General features: G+C 39.8%; 1 protein-coding gene across 1 annotated transcript in view; it reads right to left on the reverse strand.

The window, feature by feature from the left end:
- The window catches only part of PDE4D (phosphodiesterase 4D), a 749,511-nt gene extending 734,140 nt beyond the window's left edge, over positions 1-15,371 (reverse strand). Inside the window, exon 1 of the mRNA XM_048851539.2 lies at positions 14,088-15,371. Within this exon, the coding sequence (XP_048707496.1) occupies positions 14,088-14,440 (353 nt within the window). The 5' untranslated portion in view covers positions 14,441-15,371. The remainder of the gene's footprint in view (positions 1-14,087) is intronic.
- Positions 15,372-16,131: the final 760 nt, after the last annotated feature.

The raw sequence follows: 16,131 nt of genomic DNA on the forward strand, positions 1-16,131 counted from the left end.
TATGGACTTTCCTTCCTTGTTCCTGGAGACCCTGAGTGTTGTCTTGTAATATCCATCCCTACCTCATCTTTCCTTAGGCCCTGCGGAGTGGGGGGCATAGGGGTGGGCCGGGTGCAGGAGGGAGAGAGAGAAAGAAAGTGAACTTAGAGCTAACGCTCAATTTGGCCATGACCAAATAGGGGCTCTGCATCCTGCACACACAAGTATAGTACATTTACACCTCTGCACCATAGCAAACCTCTAGCCTCTCTCTGTATCACCCCTGCAGAAGTATGACATTGTTGAATGAACTTGAGATAAAAATCAGTCAAAATAATAACACTAACATCTTAGACTGTACATGCAATAAGTAAAAATGAAGAAAAAAATCTCATTTACATTGCATTGAACAGATCTAGATGCTACAACTAGTCTATTAGTCTTCTGAAGTTAATTAACAGCATTGTAAACAAATATAAATTCCACATAATTTGGAAGATTTAAGGTCGTTTTCAAAAGATGATTCTCACTTTCATCTAATGAATGAATAGAAATTTGCAGAATTCTGTAAAATTTTCATTATAGAACCAGAGCTCAAATCAAGTTAAAAGAAAACCTGGGCTATATTCTGAATAAACTTGGGCTAAGAAATGGTTCCCCCTGGAAACTATTCAAGTCTGTGGTTTTGGTTGTGTTTTGTTTTCAATTTTTAAATTAATTTAAAAACAAAACTCAAAGCAAAACACAAGAAATAAGGTCACGTGTGAATCAAAACCACAAAGAAGTGTCACAACATTCCTATGCACTGAAACCATCAAGCTTCACAAAGTGTATGTCTACACTGAAATCAGAGGTGTGACTGCACCACACAGACACCCAAACTAGCTTTGATCTAACTAGCTTGAATAATAATTGTAGTGAAGCTGCAGCAACACGGGATAGCAGCTCAGACATATACCCAGGATTAGGGGCAGGGCGGGAGGGGAAAGGGGGTAGTACAGCCTAAGTTACCGTGCCTTTGCTGCTGCTGTTATTCAGCCTAGGTAGATCACAGCTATCTTGGATATGTCTACATGTGTAGCACTTACACTTTTGATATCCATAAATTATACTGCATGGTTCTACCTTAATACATAATTCTTTTTGGAAAGTTATGTGGTAGGTTTCATTGAGTCAGAGGAATTAAGAGTAATAATGAAAGGGTTTAACACTTTCCTTTACTCTTTTTGAAATTATAAAAGGCATAAAATAACTAGGAGCAAGTAAAATGTTTATTGCAGAAAAAAATGAATGAGGATATTTTTATTACATTTTAAATGTGCCAAAGTACAAGAAGATTTTTCTAAGAATAGAAAGTATTTAAATGAATCTACACTCTTGGGGTCCAGTCCATCTGTCACAGAAATAAATAAAAGTCTTTCCATAGATTTTTAATAGGATTTGGATCTGTCCCCTGATATGTAAACTTTTAATACAGTGCCCATCACCGAAAACGTACCATGGAGGACATTGAATACACGTACCATGAGCTGTATCCAGTCTACTCAGAAGCTCTGTCTTACCTACAAGTGCTTTACAAAAAAGCACCATGAACTAGACAATCACAACGCTCTCAAATGAACTCACAGGAAAATGATAAAAGACAAAAACAGCATATCACCCATTGTTGAACCCTTTTCACAAAGCAATGATTCTATATCTGATCTCTCAGTCCTCATCCTCAAAGGAAACCTGCACAACACCTTCAAAAGATGAGCCTGGGAGCTTAAATGTATAACTTTGCAAGGCACTAAAAATCATGGACCGAATAGAGACACTGATGTATGGCTTATTACAACAATCTAAAATCCATTAACACCCACTCCCCTCCCTGCAGCTGCTTCTCCCCCACCTTCTTAACACCCCTCCATTCATATGGAGAAAATGGGTCACTTCACCTTGAATGGTCCCTTGAAATATGTATTAACTACTTATGCTAAACAATCTGGTCACCTTCTGTTTCGCTGTGACACTCTGAGTACATGTCCCAGATCTGAAGAGATCTGTGTGATCTTGAAAGCTTCTCTCTCTCACCAACAGAAGTTGGTCCAATATATTACTTCACCCACTTTGTCTCTGTAATATACAGTGACACGTTTGCCAGGGCTCAGCATAATGCTTCTTTAAAGAACTTGCACTAGAAAATACTTTTCATGTAAGAAAAAGTCTTTTTCTAGTACTTTCTCATTAATAAATATACTACCAAATTTCTCCATCCATATTGAACTGCTATGTTCAGTAAGGGATGTCTGCCTTTTGTACACCCAACTTTAAGTTTTTCTCCTCATCTTAAAGAGGGTTGCCATGAAAATGAACATGTGTTAAAAATACAGTAATCATTTCCTGTAGGAAGTTATTTGAAATTGAAAACTGATTGTCCATTCTGAAGTAGAGACCTTTTAAACACCAGCATACCTCTCCAGTCAAGTGAAAGCAAAGGCAGATATTTCTACCTGCACATTTTGTAATAGCTCATACTGTGGAAGGAATGTAAACCTCTTAGTTTCATCATCCAACATAACTATGACTTTTCTGAATTATTTGACAATGTACTTTTACAATAAAAAGCCTTGTTCTCCATAGTCTATGATGAGACTGCAGACTTATCAGAATTAGGCTTGAGTGGCTACTTCAAAAACAAAAGTCTTTTAGACAGTGCATTAAAATTGAACAGAATTCTGTAATCAAATAAAAAACACCACTATATGCTTATATTGTCTATGGCCAGTAGAATAAAATAAAAGATAATAAAGCAAATAATCCTTGCAATATAGATTACAAATTGATTTTCCTAATAATACACAACTAGCAATGCAGCTAGATCAGCCTACGGGTAGATCAGGCCTGAGTTTAATATAACCAGACTGCACTTTGTGGAGACAAGGTTCTATGACCTTTGATAGAACTCCACCCAAAATCTCTCTGGCAATAAAACCAGTGAAATAAAGTTTGTCATTTGCTGACTGTGTGTAGACACAGTAGAACATAAGAACAAACTATTGGCTGATTATACTCTGAGGGTAAGACACAGTTTCTAGAAGCTTTTGAAGACCCCCATTAAATTGTTCTCTCATCCCCTGAGGAGGGGAGTCTGTGGAATGGAGACTTCATATGTAGAAAGGAACTTGAGAACTTGTCACCAAGAAAAGAAAAAATTGGATGCACATACTGAAGAACAAAACTACAATAAGCAGTTTCATTTGATTACCACAGTGTGCAGTTAAAAAAAAATCCCTTTTTGACTGTAATAATTTCTCAAACATTTTGAAAAATTCTGTTGGTTATGGTGGAAGAGGGAAGCATTATAAAGGGCCTGATTCTGCATAGTAATGAGCATCCTTACCTCGAACGGACTACAATAAGGGCTGATAGCATTCAGCAATTCACTTAATTTAGCCCCAAATGGATAAACCCCATAACCACAGAATCACATAAACCAGCCATGAAATTAAATAATCTACAGATAAAATGTGTTATATAAGAGCTAAATATTATTATTATTATTAGAGCTGTGACAATGATTTTTCAGTGTGATGGCTGAACAAAAAGAGTTTTTTAAAAAAAAAAGTTTTAGATTGACTTGAAATGGAATTTCTTTTTCCTCACTGAAATGAAAAACCAAAACAATGCTCTTTTGGGTCAAACAAAATGTTTTGTCTGACATAAAATTAATATCTTTCCACTTTGTTTTATTTTCAGGGATTCTGTTTGTTTCTTTAAATAAAGCTAGCTAAATTTCAAAATAAGATGTTTTAACTTTAAAAAAATTAATTTTTTTTGGCTAAAACTATTTTTGCAAATTTGGATTGAATTCACAAAATAGTTTTTTTTCACCTGAAACTGCATTTTTTTCGGTGAATATATTGGCCAACATTTTTTGCTCAGTTCTAATTATTATTATTAATTTGGCCTAAAGTAATCAATGGAAAGTAGCTAAGACCCACAGGTACTATTACACATGTCCAAGCTTCTGGTTTTTACTCCCTGAAAAACAAATGCAGACCAAAATTAATATTCTCCATAAATTTTCATGAATTTTAAAAAATAAATCGTTTTCCAAAATTGCACTCTATACAATCCAGTTTTACAATTTCCTATAAATATAATACAAATCATACTAAGTTAACATTTTGTTTGTACTATATGGAGATTTATAGTTTCTACTTGTGGATCAAAAATTGAATAAAACTCAGGGTTTAGTTAAAATGACTTATGCTGAATCTTAGAGTGAGCAACAGTGATCAGTTCATCAGTTTAATTCTCCATGTTCTATCAAATTTAAAATAGGAACATTTTAAACTGCGTTTACCTGAAAATTTCCTTTCTTCATTCTAAGGTCCACAAATCTTTTTAAATGGGTGCTTCAGCCCACTTGCCGTTTGAGGCAGAACAAGACCTGTCAATCATTGGCAGCAGGGGAATGGATGAGTGAAGTTCTCTGTAGTCGAGATAACTACAGGACAAATAGCCAGGATAATTCCATTCTACTATCCTAAAATTACACATTGTGTTAACTATACTGTAAAGGAAAAATATGACAGTTTCTCCTGCTGCAGAGTGTGGGGATTAATTTTCCCAAATGAAATAAACCTGAATCTTTGGATGCCAATTTTCATCTCTATTCTGGATGATCCATTTGTCTTCAGGGTTGGCCAGGTACATGGACCTTATTACTCAAAGAAACAAAATTTTCAAGTAAGCATAGATAAATGTTTCTATTCTTCATTTTGCTGAGATCAGCTGTTGCAATGAGATTTTCACAGCAGTGTGCCGCCAGAGTGGGAAGAAGGATAATCCTTTACATATCGACATCCCAAAATGAGGTATATTAGGGATCCTAGATCATCCACTGGGCACTGAAGCATGAAAAAGTCTTTAGCCAATGCCATTTGTGACAGAAGACTATGACCAATACGCAGAATTTGGTAAATGTAAGTATTGATAGCCATATGGCAAGCTAGCAGATCTCATTACAGGACACAGGACTTTTCTGCTAGGAGATTATTAGTGCTCCTAACGTTTACTTTAATGGATAGGAGATATAATGGCACCTGCCACAGGGATTCACTTAAAATACTACTACTAGGACCAGAATGAGGTTCCAAGATCATGCTCTGTAACCTTATGGGGCTGGAATCAGGATAGATGCTCCTAAAGAAGCATTTAACGTCAGGGTTTATACAAACTTCTTGTGAACATGCTAAGAACATTACAGTACAAAGACTAGATCTTGTGGCTTGGACATTCATACAGTCACAACAACGTCATCCTGGAGGAATTAAAGGCTATGTTTCACTTGTTTAAAGTGGCATTTGAATAATGGATTTTGCTTCAGCCAGTTATTCATTAAATTCTTTCTATGACCCATGAGAGCAATAATCACTTGATCCAAGTATCCATTTTGAATATGTCTGTTGCTGTATGGAGGACTGGATTTTTTAACATTTTTCTTCTGTGAGACACTGACATAGAAAGGTCCAAGCCTAGGTTAAACAGTATCTCACTGGTACTTTCTCCTTGCTATCTTTTGTATGCCCCGGGGAAACAATGGAAGAGGTGAGAAGGAATATAGCAGAGACCTTGCCCCACCATGCAAGAGATAATTCAAAATTTGTATCCTAAGTCCTGACATATGGAGAGTTCACAGGGTGCTTTATTGCTGTTTATAGGTGCAAGGAGATTAACTGCCAGCTCATTTAATTGACTTTCAATGAGATAGTATAGTTCTGGGTGCAGTTTCCACTCTGCTTAATCCAACTTGTCTCTCTCTCAGGGAAGCTATTAACCCGGGGTACAAAAATAGGTTTCCTAGAGGCTCTATCCATTTCTACTGTATGAGGTCCATATGGGTCAGATAAACCTATGTTTCCCCACAGGTTGGGATAGGAGTAGGGATGCTCGAGGAGGTCTGTTATATAGGTGGCGACAGGGGAAGGGGCAGGACCCAAAGGTCCCTTATTCCACTCTCCAGTACTGGCAATGTCTATCATGTTTGTTGTGCCTTCTTTCTGAGGCTCAATGGGAATAGGTGGCTGAGTTACACTGTAAGAGATGTGGCTGTTGGTGTGGGATCCAGGCACAATCTTTGTTCTGGCATGCTGCCCTTCCGGCAACAGTGGCCTCATGGAGATGCTTGCCCCCAAAGCCAGCTATTCCAATCCTGCATGCCTCTTTTCCTGCCCAGAAAGAAAGGCCAGTGCAACCATGCCTCGTCTAGGCTGGAGTGGGAAGGACTTTCTCTGCCCTAATCAAAGACTGAACTCTCCAACAAAACACTCAAGGGTGAGGAAGGGGACAAAGCCCCTTCCCTTTTTCTCTGGCTTTTCTCAGCTTAGTTCTCTCCCTGCAGCCTGTGGGCACATCTACACTGCAATTAAGAACTTGCAGCTGGCTGGTGTCAGCTGACTCAGGCTCATGGGGCTAGGGCTAAGGGGCCGTTTAGCTGTGGTTTAGACATTCTGGCTTGGGCTGGAGTCTGGGCTCTGGGACCCCGCGAGGCAGGAGGGTTCCAGATCCTGGGCTCCAGCCTGAGCCTGAACATGTACACTGCAGTTAAACAGCCATTTAGCCTGAGCCCCATGAGCCTGGGTCAGCTGACACAGGCCAGCCAGGAGTGTTTAATTGCAGAGTAGACACACCCAGAAGTGTGACAATCTCCCCTGCAAAAAGACAAGTGGAGCCCCAGGACACAGACTGAAATTAGATGGAGACATTATTGAGCTACACTGTTAGTCATAACTTAGAAATGAAAGTATAGCATTTCCCTCAGAAAAAAAAACTCTACAGCAAGGAGGCCTGGCTGAGCCAGGTAGACATGATATTCTCTTGCTACCAGTGACTGACAAGTTTGGTTCTGCCACCAAGCTATAAGCAGAATAAAGTACCTATTGTAATGGATCTGTGAACCTTGTTCTTTAGATTGTAAAGAATGGGGTTTGTCTGATATCCTTTCCTCACACCTTTCCCACATCCCCAGAATCAGCAGGAGGTTTAGTCTCAGAACCTGTACATCCTGGCCTATGCATATAGATGTAAAGCCATCTGCACAAAAGTCCTGTGTTTCTGCACATGTTTCAGACCTGCCCTTTCTTGCCTCTCCACTCATATATGCACTTGTCACATAGCAAAAAATCTCCGAAATAGGCTTGGTCTCACAGGTTTCCCTAACGGAGGCTGCCTCCAGGATCTCTCCCCTGAAGGAGGTTTCAGAATGCAGAAAAGACACCTACCTAAGTTGATGATGATCAAAATTAACCTGCCTGGGAAATTCCAGCAGGATTCATATGGATAGGAGTTGGAGGGGCAACAGGTACACAGATAGTGGATGTTCCATCAGCTCTGACCCCTCCAGCTTATGGAAGGTCAGCTGAAAGGTGAAAAAACACCAGAGAGCTGGCACTATTGCCTCATGTTAGCTTATTTGTAAGAAGTACATCTATTCCTTGAACAGGTACTTCAAATAACATTTAAACATGACTACACTGAAACCTAATTTAAATGGTTCTGGTTCTATTAGGGTTGAAGAATTATTAGAGAATACAGTTTCCATTGTGAAATAAATTAAATAATGATTGTAATAAATTTCGGAAAAAAGAGGTCAGAAAGAATAAGGCAATGTCTGTTAAATATAAATTGTTCCATTTTACTTTTACTTGATTAAGATGAACATGTCACACGCAAGTATCACATTCCTATATTTAACAAAGAAGGAAACCAACACCCACATGCAATGAAATGAATGTTCTTCAAACAAACATTTTGCAAATATAAATACCCTCATTTTAAAAGTCAATATTTATTCTTATAATTTCATACAGCATAAAACTTAGCTATTTGTAATTACAGAGCATTTCAAATCACATAACTAAGTAATCTGAAGATGTAAAACTGAAGCAATCACTGGAAGGAAAATTAAAATTAAAAGTAGGATGCTATAGTCACTTATATCAATGCAATTTTGAAATATATAAGAATTATTTGTTTAAATTACTTTATGGACAATTCATAATGGACATTAGTCCAACAATATTTATTAAGTTCAGAAAAGTATTTGTATCTTTCAGGGATTCAAAGTATGCCAATCATTACAATATCTAGGTGCCAATAACACTTTGAATTTAGTAGTAAACAAAGCAATAAACAGCTGCCAGAGAAGTAAATGACAAATCTCCTAAACATTACTGCTATTATACAGGCTGTCACCACATTCTGAAAAGCTGTTTTTGTTGGTATGTCAAGTTTGAAAATACCATAGCCCTCACTTGTCTTGGATTGCATGGAGGTCCTCAGGGCATAACTAAGGTGAATAACTGATCAAAAGAACTTATGCCTGCATCTGTAATTTTTACTCCATGCATCTGAAGAAGTGGGGTTTTTTACCCACGAAAGCTTATGACCAAATAAATCTGTTAGTCTTTAAGGTGCCACCAGACTCCTTGTTGTTTTTGTGGATACAGACTAACACGGCTACTCCTCTGATACTTGATCAAAAGAGAAGTTTCAAACTGAGCAAAAGATCAAAGGTGTGACTTGGGATGAAAAGAACCTTGCATTCTGTTAGAGCTATCAATCATTTTTTTTGCCAAGATTTGTGAAGTGATAATGATTTTTTCTAGTACCTAGAGCTGTAGCCACAGAAACCTTGCGTCTCACTAGCTATGCCACAAGGGGGTGATGAGGTACCAGGATTGTACATAACCTCTTGGAGTGGGGGGGTGTAGATAGGGCAGATGTGAGACCGGGGAGTTCAAAAGAATATATTGAAAATGTGCTAGACAGCTATGAACTTTGGAGAACATAAGGGTTAAGTGGAACTCCTGGGGAATCCTGAGGAAGATGTTAATGCAAATTCCCCAACTCAGGTTATACAAAAACCTTTTTGAAGCTATGTCCTAAGGAGGTGGTCATCATCTGCTGATTACATACTACAGAAGGCCAAGGCCAAAGGCCTGAGCTGCATAAATAAATGGCTGATGTGCCCAGCTTTTGTTCTGGTTCTAAAACAGATGTGAACTTGTAATCACAGGGAAAATCCAATCCCAGGCTGGAGTTGGGAGTGACTTCTGGTAGACTTTTTAACACATGTGTAGAAACTTAATTTTTTATATGTTTTCACAGCAATGCTCTTACCTTAAGAATGAATATGCTCCCTTACAAGGATCTGTGTGGTAACTTAAAACTGTGGGCAATAGACATAGCCCTTGGAGGGAAAGCAGAGAAAAGACTGTGGCATTTTTAGGCAGTTTGGCTTGCTGGGGATATTATGGTGTATGACAGGGAGCATTGTGGTGTATGATGTGCAGCATTAAAATCTCCAGTTAGGAGGGAGTGAGACGCTGGTCTCTGCCCAGGAGAAGTGACATCTGGGAGTCAGAAACTCATAATAATAGTGGGTGTCCTTGGTGGACCACTGAGGGGGAACACAGGTGCCTGAAATTATGACAATATACACACACACACACAAATTGCACCATGTACTTTTTGGTCATTTAGCCCTCAGGGTATAAAGGGAAATCTGGCCTGAAATGACCCAGAGCTCTAAAAACCTGGGCAACACCCTGTCCAGAAATATTTTACAGTAAGAAGGGCTGGTTCTGGAGTCTAACAGACGATAGATTACTGGGTCTGTGAGAACAGGAATCCGGAACTCAAAGTTTTTGGAACAGTGGAGGACAAGTGAATAATCTGAGTCAAATCGTTTTCCTATTACTAACATAAAACCATTTAACTCACCAAATGGAGCAGGTATTCCAGTTATTTGCAAAAAATCTGTATTTATTTCACATTCCTCTATTTGCCTTCAATATAATTGACTAGTAAATAGAGTAGATTTAGAAGAGACGTCTGTAATAAAATTGCAAAACAAATCAGACCTCTTTTATATTAAAACAATCGTACAAATACCTGTAGTCCTTTAGATTGTGGTTTACAAGGCTGCAGAAATATTATGTAGAGACGTGGCAACTAGCCCCAATGGTAAATTGAAATGTTGTATATGTAAGATGTATCCCAGTGTTTACTTACTACATCATCAGCTCCATCCTGCACCTTTCTGAAGTCACAAATTTCAAATAGAAAAACTGGAGATGAAAATACCACGTGGTGAAGTTAAACTCAGTAATATTTTACACTTACATATCACGCCTTTCATTCAATTATCTCAGAATACTTTAACAGAGATTAGTAATTGCTGTATTTCTATCCATATTTTATACACAACCACAGTCAGGAACCAATAAGTTAATTGACATGTCCAAGGCCACACAGTGAGCAAGTTGCAAAGTCAGGAAAAGATCCCAGGTCACCTGACTTCTAGTTCCCAACTACCTAATGAACTACACTGCTTCCTTTAGCCTTCCTGTGTACATGAATTCAAGATTACCCTCAAATTTTAAAATACAGGGGATAATTCTCCATTTAAGAAGAGATGACACAATGATTCTGATGTACTTTTCTATGTAATGAAATATTGTTGGGTTTCTTGAAAAAAGTGTACTACAATAAATTATTCTTAAAGAAGTGCAGTGGTAATTATAAAGAGACACTGCATTAAAATTATATTTATAAACAATATTTCATTTTCTGTGTTCTCCTTTTAGCTGATCCCCTCCTAACCAACTCCCTGCAGCCTCCCTCAGTCCTCCACCCCCAAGATGCATGGAACTAACATGACATTTTCACTATCACATTGTTCACTTGTTTTTGTGTTCTGCCCTTTTCTCCACCCAGTGTCTGTCTTGTCTGTTTAGATTGTAAGATCTTTATGGCAGGGACTGTCTGCTACTCTGTTTGTAAGTGGGGCCCCATTCTTTTTTTTGTCCTTAGACACTGCTGTAATAAATATAATTAATAAAACAGTACCATATTATAAAAAACTGCATTTTTAAACACCTAATTCTCTTTGCCATTTATGCTTACTTTTTGGGGGTTGGGGGAAGTTGTTTTTAATTTTTCATTTTCCTCAGTTTGGATAATAAAACTAGATTGGCCTGTTTAACTTTGGTTTTAACAAATTCACTTTCTTGTTCTCATGTTCTAGCACAACACAGTTATGCATGAGTTTGAGTATTTTGCAGGTAAAGCTTAAAACACTACAGAAGGAACTTTAAAAACGTTTTCACTGAGTAGGTTTTAAAAAATCATGACCAAATTTTCAAATTGCACTCCAGTACATTTTGTAAAAACTCTTATACACAATCTAAATTTTGAGTTAACACTATTTAACTGTATCCCTTTAATACAATATGGTATGATATCCATTTCTACATAGACACTATAAACAAGTTGTGTCCTATTTTCTGATTTTATGAATTTAAAAAAAATTAGAAACATCCATCATACTAGCCAGTATGTCCACAGGGAATCGATCCATCCATGAAGCATTTTTAAAGAGATGTTCTTCTGACAAATAGCTTAAATTATCTAGTAGTACTAAAAACACAAATTAAACAAAGCCTTCTCTGGAAAGTCACCAAAAATGAACTGAAGTACTCCTAAAGACTTACCTTCTTTTCAAAAAATTTTGCGCAAAATACAAATTATACAGAAATACTAAGGGAGTATATTGCTACAGGTACTTTTTTGTTTATAATGAAAACAGCAACACTGCTATAACACTTGGGATTTAAGTTGTAAGTGATCCCCTATCAAAGCTCTAGAAAACCTGATCTTTCTGAAATTTCTTCAATATCTTTAAACATTTAAATAGAATTTGTTACAGTCCATTTTGATTTTACATTCAACCGTTACCTGTTTTCAATCAGAATATTTTACTTTGTGTATTCATTTATGCTGTCAACAAATACACTTTAGCTAAGCTTCCTTACATCACTTTCCTTCCTTACTTCAGAAAAATAGATGCATCTGAAGCATGTGTTTCCTAGAACATAAGATGAAAATAACCACTACAAACCCTTGAATTATAAAGTAGCATGGTTTAGTCAAAACAATATTATTAACACAATGTTCACGGAGAATTTTAAGCTCCTACACATTTCTCTATTCTGAAGAAGAATTAGTTACTAAAAACTCCAAAATGATACAAAAAGAGAAGGGAAAAAGCAATAGCAGCATTTTTTCCCTTGGCTTCTCACCCTCTCACTAACTGATTAGTTGAGTACTACGTACATGCAACCCTGAGAATGTGCTAAGACCAGTCACAATATGGGAAAATGCTGAATACTTATGCCATCATTTTGTGATTCACACCAGCTATACTACTTTACTTGTTTCAAGTAAAGAATCAACATTTATTCTTGAAAACTAAAATCCTAAACCGTACAGTGAATGTTTTTATCTATTGAAATACTGTAATACATTCAAATGGTTATTAGAATAGAAGATAGTTCATTCTTAGACATTATTATTTGTTCACTTAAATCTCTGTGTTAAAATCAATGTAATAATTATGGACAAACACAAGCTCACATAAGGGATACAAAGATTTAATAGTGGAACTGTCACTTGAAACAAAAGATATTAAAGATAGATCAAGTAAAAATACAATTCTAAATTTTAGTTGTTGAAATTATTTTTATGTACTATTTATAAAATGGAGACTAGGGCTAGTGTTGTGCAGAAACAGAGTAACTGAGTGCAAGAGAGCATGTGTGCGTCTCACAGTTTACCAGAGGGGCACAATCATACCATGCACAAGGTCACCTACTGTAGAGCTCTAGTATGCACAAAATAATTCTCTGGTATTTATTCACAAAGCATACCACACTGTAAGAGTCTGACCATCCAAATTAGAAAAAAAAAATCTTATCAATATTTAACTGCAGTTCAAAGTTCCTCTTCCCACATTTCACTACAAGCCTTTATTCACAATGTCCACCTAATATTCAGATTCAAAGGTGTCATTTTTCCAACTAAAGGAAGTGGTTCCACTTGCTGCAAATGAAGAATTATAAATTGAACTACACCCTGCCATCAGTTTTATAGCAAAACTACACATTGATTGTAACAGAGTTCAGTTTAAAAAAAGGTATCACTCTATATAGCCCATAAACTGCAAAGTAGGGACCATTTAGCTGCACACAGCAAAATAATATATAGCTCACTTAATAGGGGACCATGTTAATATGATGGACTAAAAAAAATCATTAGTCTATTTCTCCATTTAACCCATAAATCCTAGCAAGTCTCTAACCCTGGATCTGTTACACTGCTCACCTTCACACAAAACGGTTATTATTGGAACCTTATGTTGACAGCACAGGTTTCATCCTTCCCTCCCCTTCTCAGTACCAACATTTTATATTCCTAAGATAGCACTGTAATGAAAGCAGCAGTGCATCTTTTAGATTCTCTTTAATGAGGAGCGAGTAGCAGGGAGAACGAGAAAGGGGTCCCTTCCCGCTAAGCCAGGCGCTCTGCACTGGGTGATGTGCTATAATGAACCTATGTAATGAATGAACACATTTCTGGGGAAGATGATTATACATTTTGCTCTCAAACTTTCCCAAATCAGCCACGTGTTTGGTGGTGGGTTGCTTTGGGTGGGGGTGGCGGGGTGTCAAAGTCTTTCCCTACTTGTATGATAAAAAGACAAGTTCTTCCTCGGTTCCTCTTGGCCATCCGACTACAGCCTGACTCAGGACTCAGCTGCTAAGTAAGTGGCCCCCAATTCCAAGGTGGCTTGGCACAGCATACACCTCTCCCCCGCAGCTGTGCCCTCATTACCTCCCCTCGCGCCTGTGTCCTGATGCCCCCCCCAACCCCCTTCCCCAAAGCCCTCACTACAGGTCTCACCTCTGCCCTGGTGCCCCCCCCCCTTCTGTCCTGCCGGCCCCTACCCAGCCCTCCCTGTCATCCTCCCCCACGGATTCCTCTCACATCCCACCCCCCAGCAATGGCCCTTCCTGTCAAACAGCTGCCGGGCGCACAGAAGGGGGCTCTGGGCTGGGGGGGGCGGCGGGCGCAGATGGCGGGAACGCCTGGCAGTCACCCCAATGCCGCCAGCCTCCCCCCCCCAGCCCCACCAGCCAGGAGCGGGGGACGCGGGAGCGGCGATGGAGGGAGAGCGGGAGCTCTCCGCCCGCAGGCAGCGCGCCCCAGCCCCTTCCTACCGTCGGAGTCCCTGGGAGGACGAGGGCCAGGACATCCGGGATTTCTTCAAGCCGGGCCGGTGGCCGGTCTCCACGGCGTACGACGCGCGGTCCATGGCTCGGCAGTTCAGGTAGCGCTCCGTGTCCGAGTAGCCGCGGTGCCTCACCCGGCTGCCGCTGCCGGCCAAGTAGCGGCCTCGGGAGGCTGGTGGCGGCGGCTGAGGAGGCTGGGGGCACTGGGGCGGCGGCTGCCGGAGCTGGGGCTGCTCGTGCCGCCACAGATGTTTGGGGGCTTTCAGGCTCCCCCCGCCGCCAGCCCTGTCGCCGCTGTTGGCCAGCGCGGATAAGCAGCTGCCGCCGTCCTCTGCCTCCATGCTCGCTCCTTCGCCTCGGGCGGGCCGGCGGGGGCACCTCCGCGCTGCAGGCGGCTGCTGCTTCCCGAGCAGCGGGGAGCTGTTCAGCAGCCCTTTCCGCAGGCTGCCGCCTTTTTCCCCCTTCAGCAGCGCCGCGGGGAAACCGCGCTGAAAAGTTGGACAGCTCCTGCCTCACTTCCCCGGACTCCGCGAGGAGCAGCTGCCGCAGGGAGCGAGAGCTGCTGCCCTCTCCCCGCAAAAACACTCCGGGTCACGCAGGGAGCTGATGATGAAGCCTCGTGGCTTCAAGCACCGAGAGCCGGGCTGGAGCGCTGGGGAGAACAAAGCGCAGAAGAGACTGGAGCAAGCTCTAGAGCTGCTCTGTGAGACTGAAGCTGGCACTGGAGAATAAAACTAACGGCCCAGCCCAGGCAGAGGGATGGACTAGATATGACCTAAGACGAGTTTCTATTGCTAATTTCTCCGATTCTTCTCATCCTTTAAAAGCTCCTTGGAGATTTTCTCTTGCTTCTTGAAGGCAAGCGAAGTAAGCATGCATTAGATAGCATTTTGCCGCTTGTCTGCCTTCTATTTCTCTCCCACTTGGACTCAGAATGGAAAGTGACTTCAGGTAGCAAAGTACCACAGAGTGGATGTCGCTGCTAAATTGACTGAGTAAAGATGGAACCGTAGGCTTTTAACTCCTTCGCTTCTCAGCATTATACTATATTTTTAATCGTTCCCATATCAGGCTCAGAAGTCCTCTGCTCCCACTTTGAATCGTCCCCTCGTCTTTCTTCTTCCCCGATGATTAAACTCTCTCTTCTCTCCGCGACTAATCCTGGCTGTGAATCAACGCGAGGAAGGTTTAATTATAGCGATGCTGTGCCTGCTGCTGGAGTGAAGGCTGAATCAAGCTTTTCCATTATAAACCACGAGTTTCAGGAGTTTGTAACTGCCTGTAGAAAAATCATTCAGCTGAAATTTACAATACAGTAGTTTCAGCTCAAGACAGCATTTTTTTCAAATACAGTTATTTTAAAATTTCAGTCTGATACGTTTTGCACTCCTGTACACTAAATAAAAACAGCCATACTTATGGCACTGAATAACAATTTGATAAAATTAATTTGTGGAGGCTTTCATACACAGTATGAATTAGATATTTTGATTGATTCTTAAAAGTAACAGTATTTGAATTCAGTTTTACATCTGGCAATAATTTTTAAATCTGGCATGTCATTAATAAACATAGCAATATTATGATGAAAAATGATAGAAATTTAAACCATTAATGCATTTTTAACAGACATCTTTCCTGTCTACTCAATCAAACAATTATTCTGTTTGCCAAAATACCAGTGACAGAGCATGCGAAGTACCATGCAAGTATCTGTCCTACTTTATAAGAGGGTACATTTTCTGTCTTACAACACTGTGGATGAGTATGCACTCAAACTGCTCCAAGTAGGTATTTTCACCCACAATTTCTGATCCCTCCAAACACATATGGTTCACTCTGCTTTTCCCCTCTTTCCTCCATCACTACACTGCAAGTGCATCCATTACTCCTCTGCAAACATCCCCAAAATGACCTCCCTTCCACATCTGTAGATTTCCTATCCATACTCTCCAAATTGAACCCAACTTTGACCCTCCCTTAACTGTTGACCTTTCCTGAAAATCTCCCTCCAAAAAGGGACTTTATTCCC

This window comes from Caretta caretta, chromosome 5 (genome assembly GCF_965140235.1).
Source record: "Caretta caretta isolate rCarCar2 chromosome 5, rCarCar1.hap1, whole genome shotgun sequence".
Lineage (NCBI taxonomy): Eukaryota > Metazoa > Chordata > Testudines > Cheloniidae > Caretta > Caretta caretta.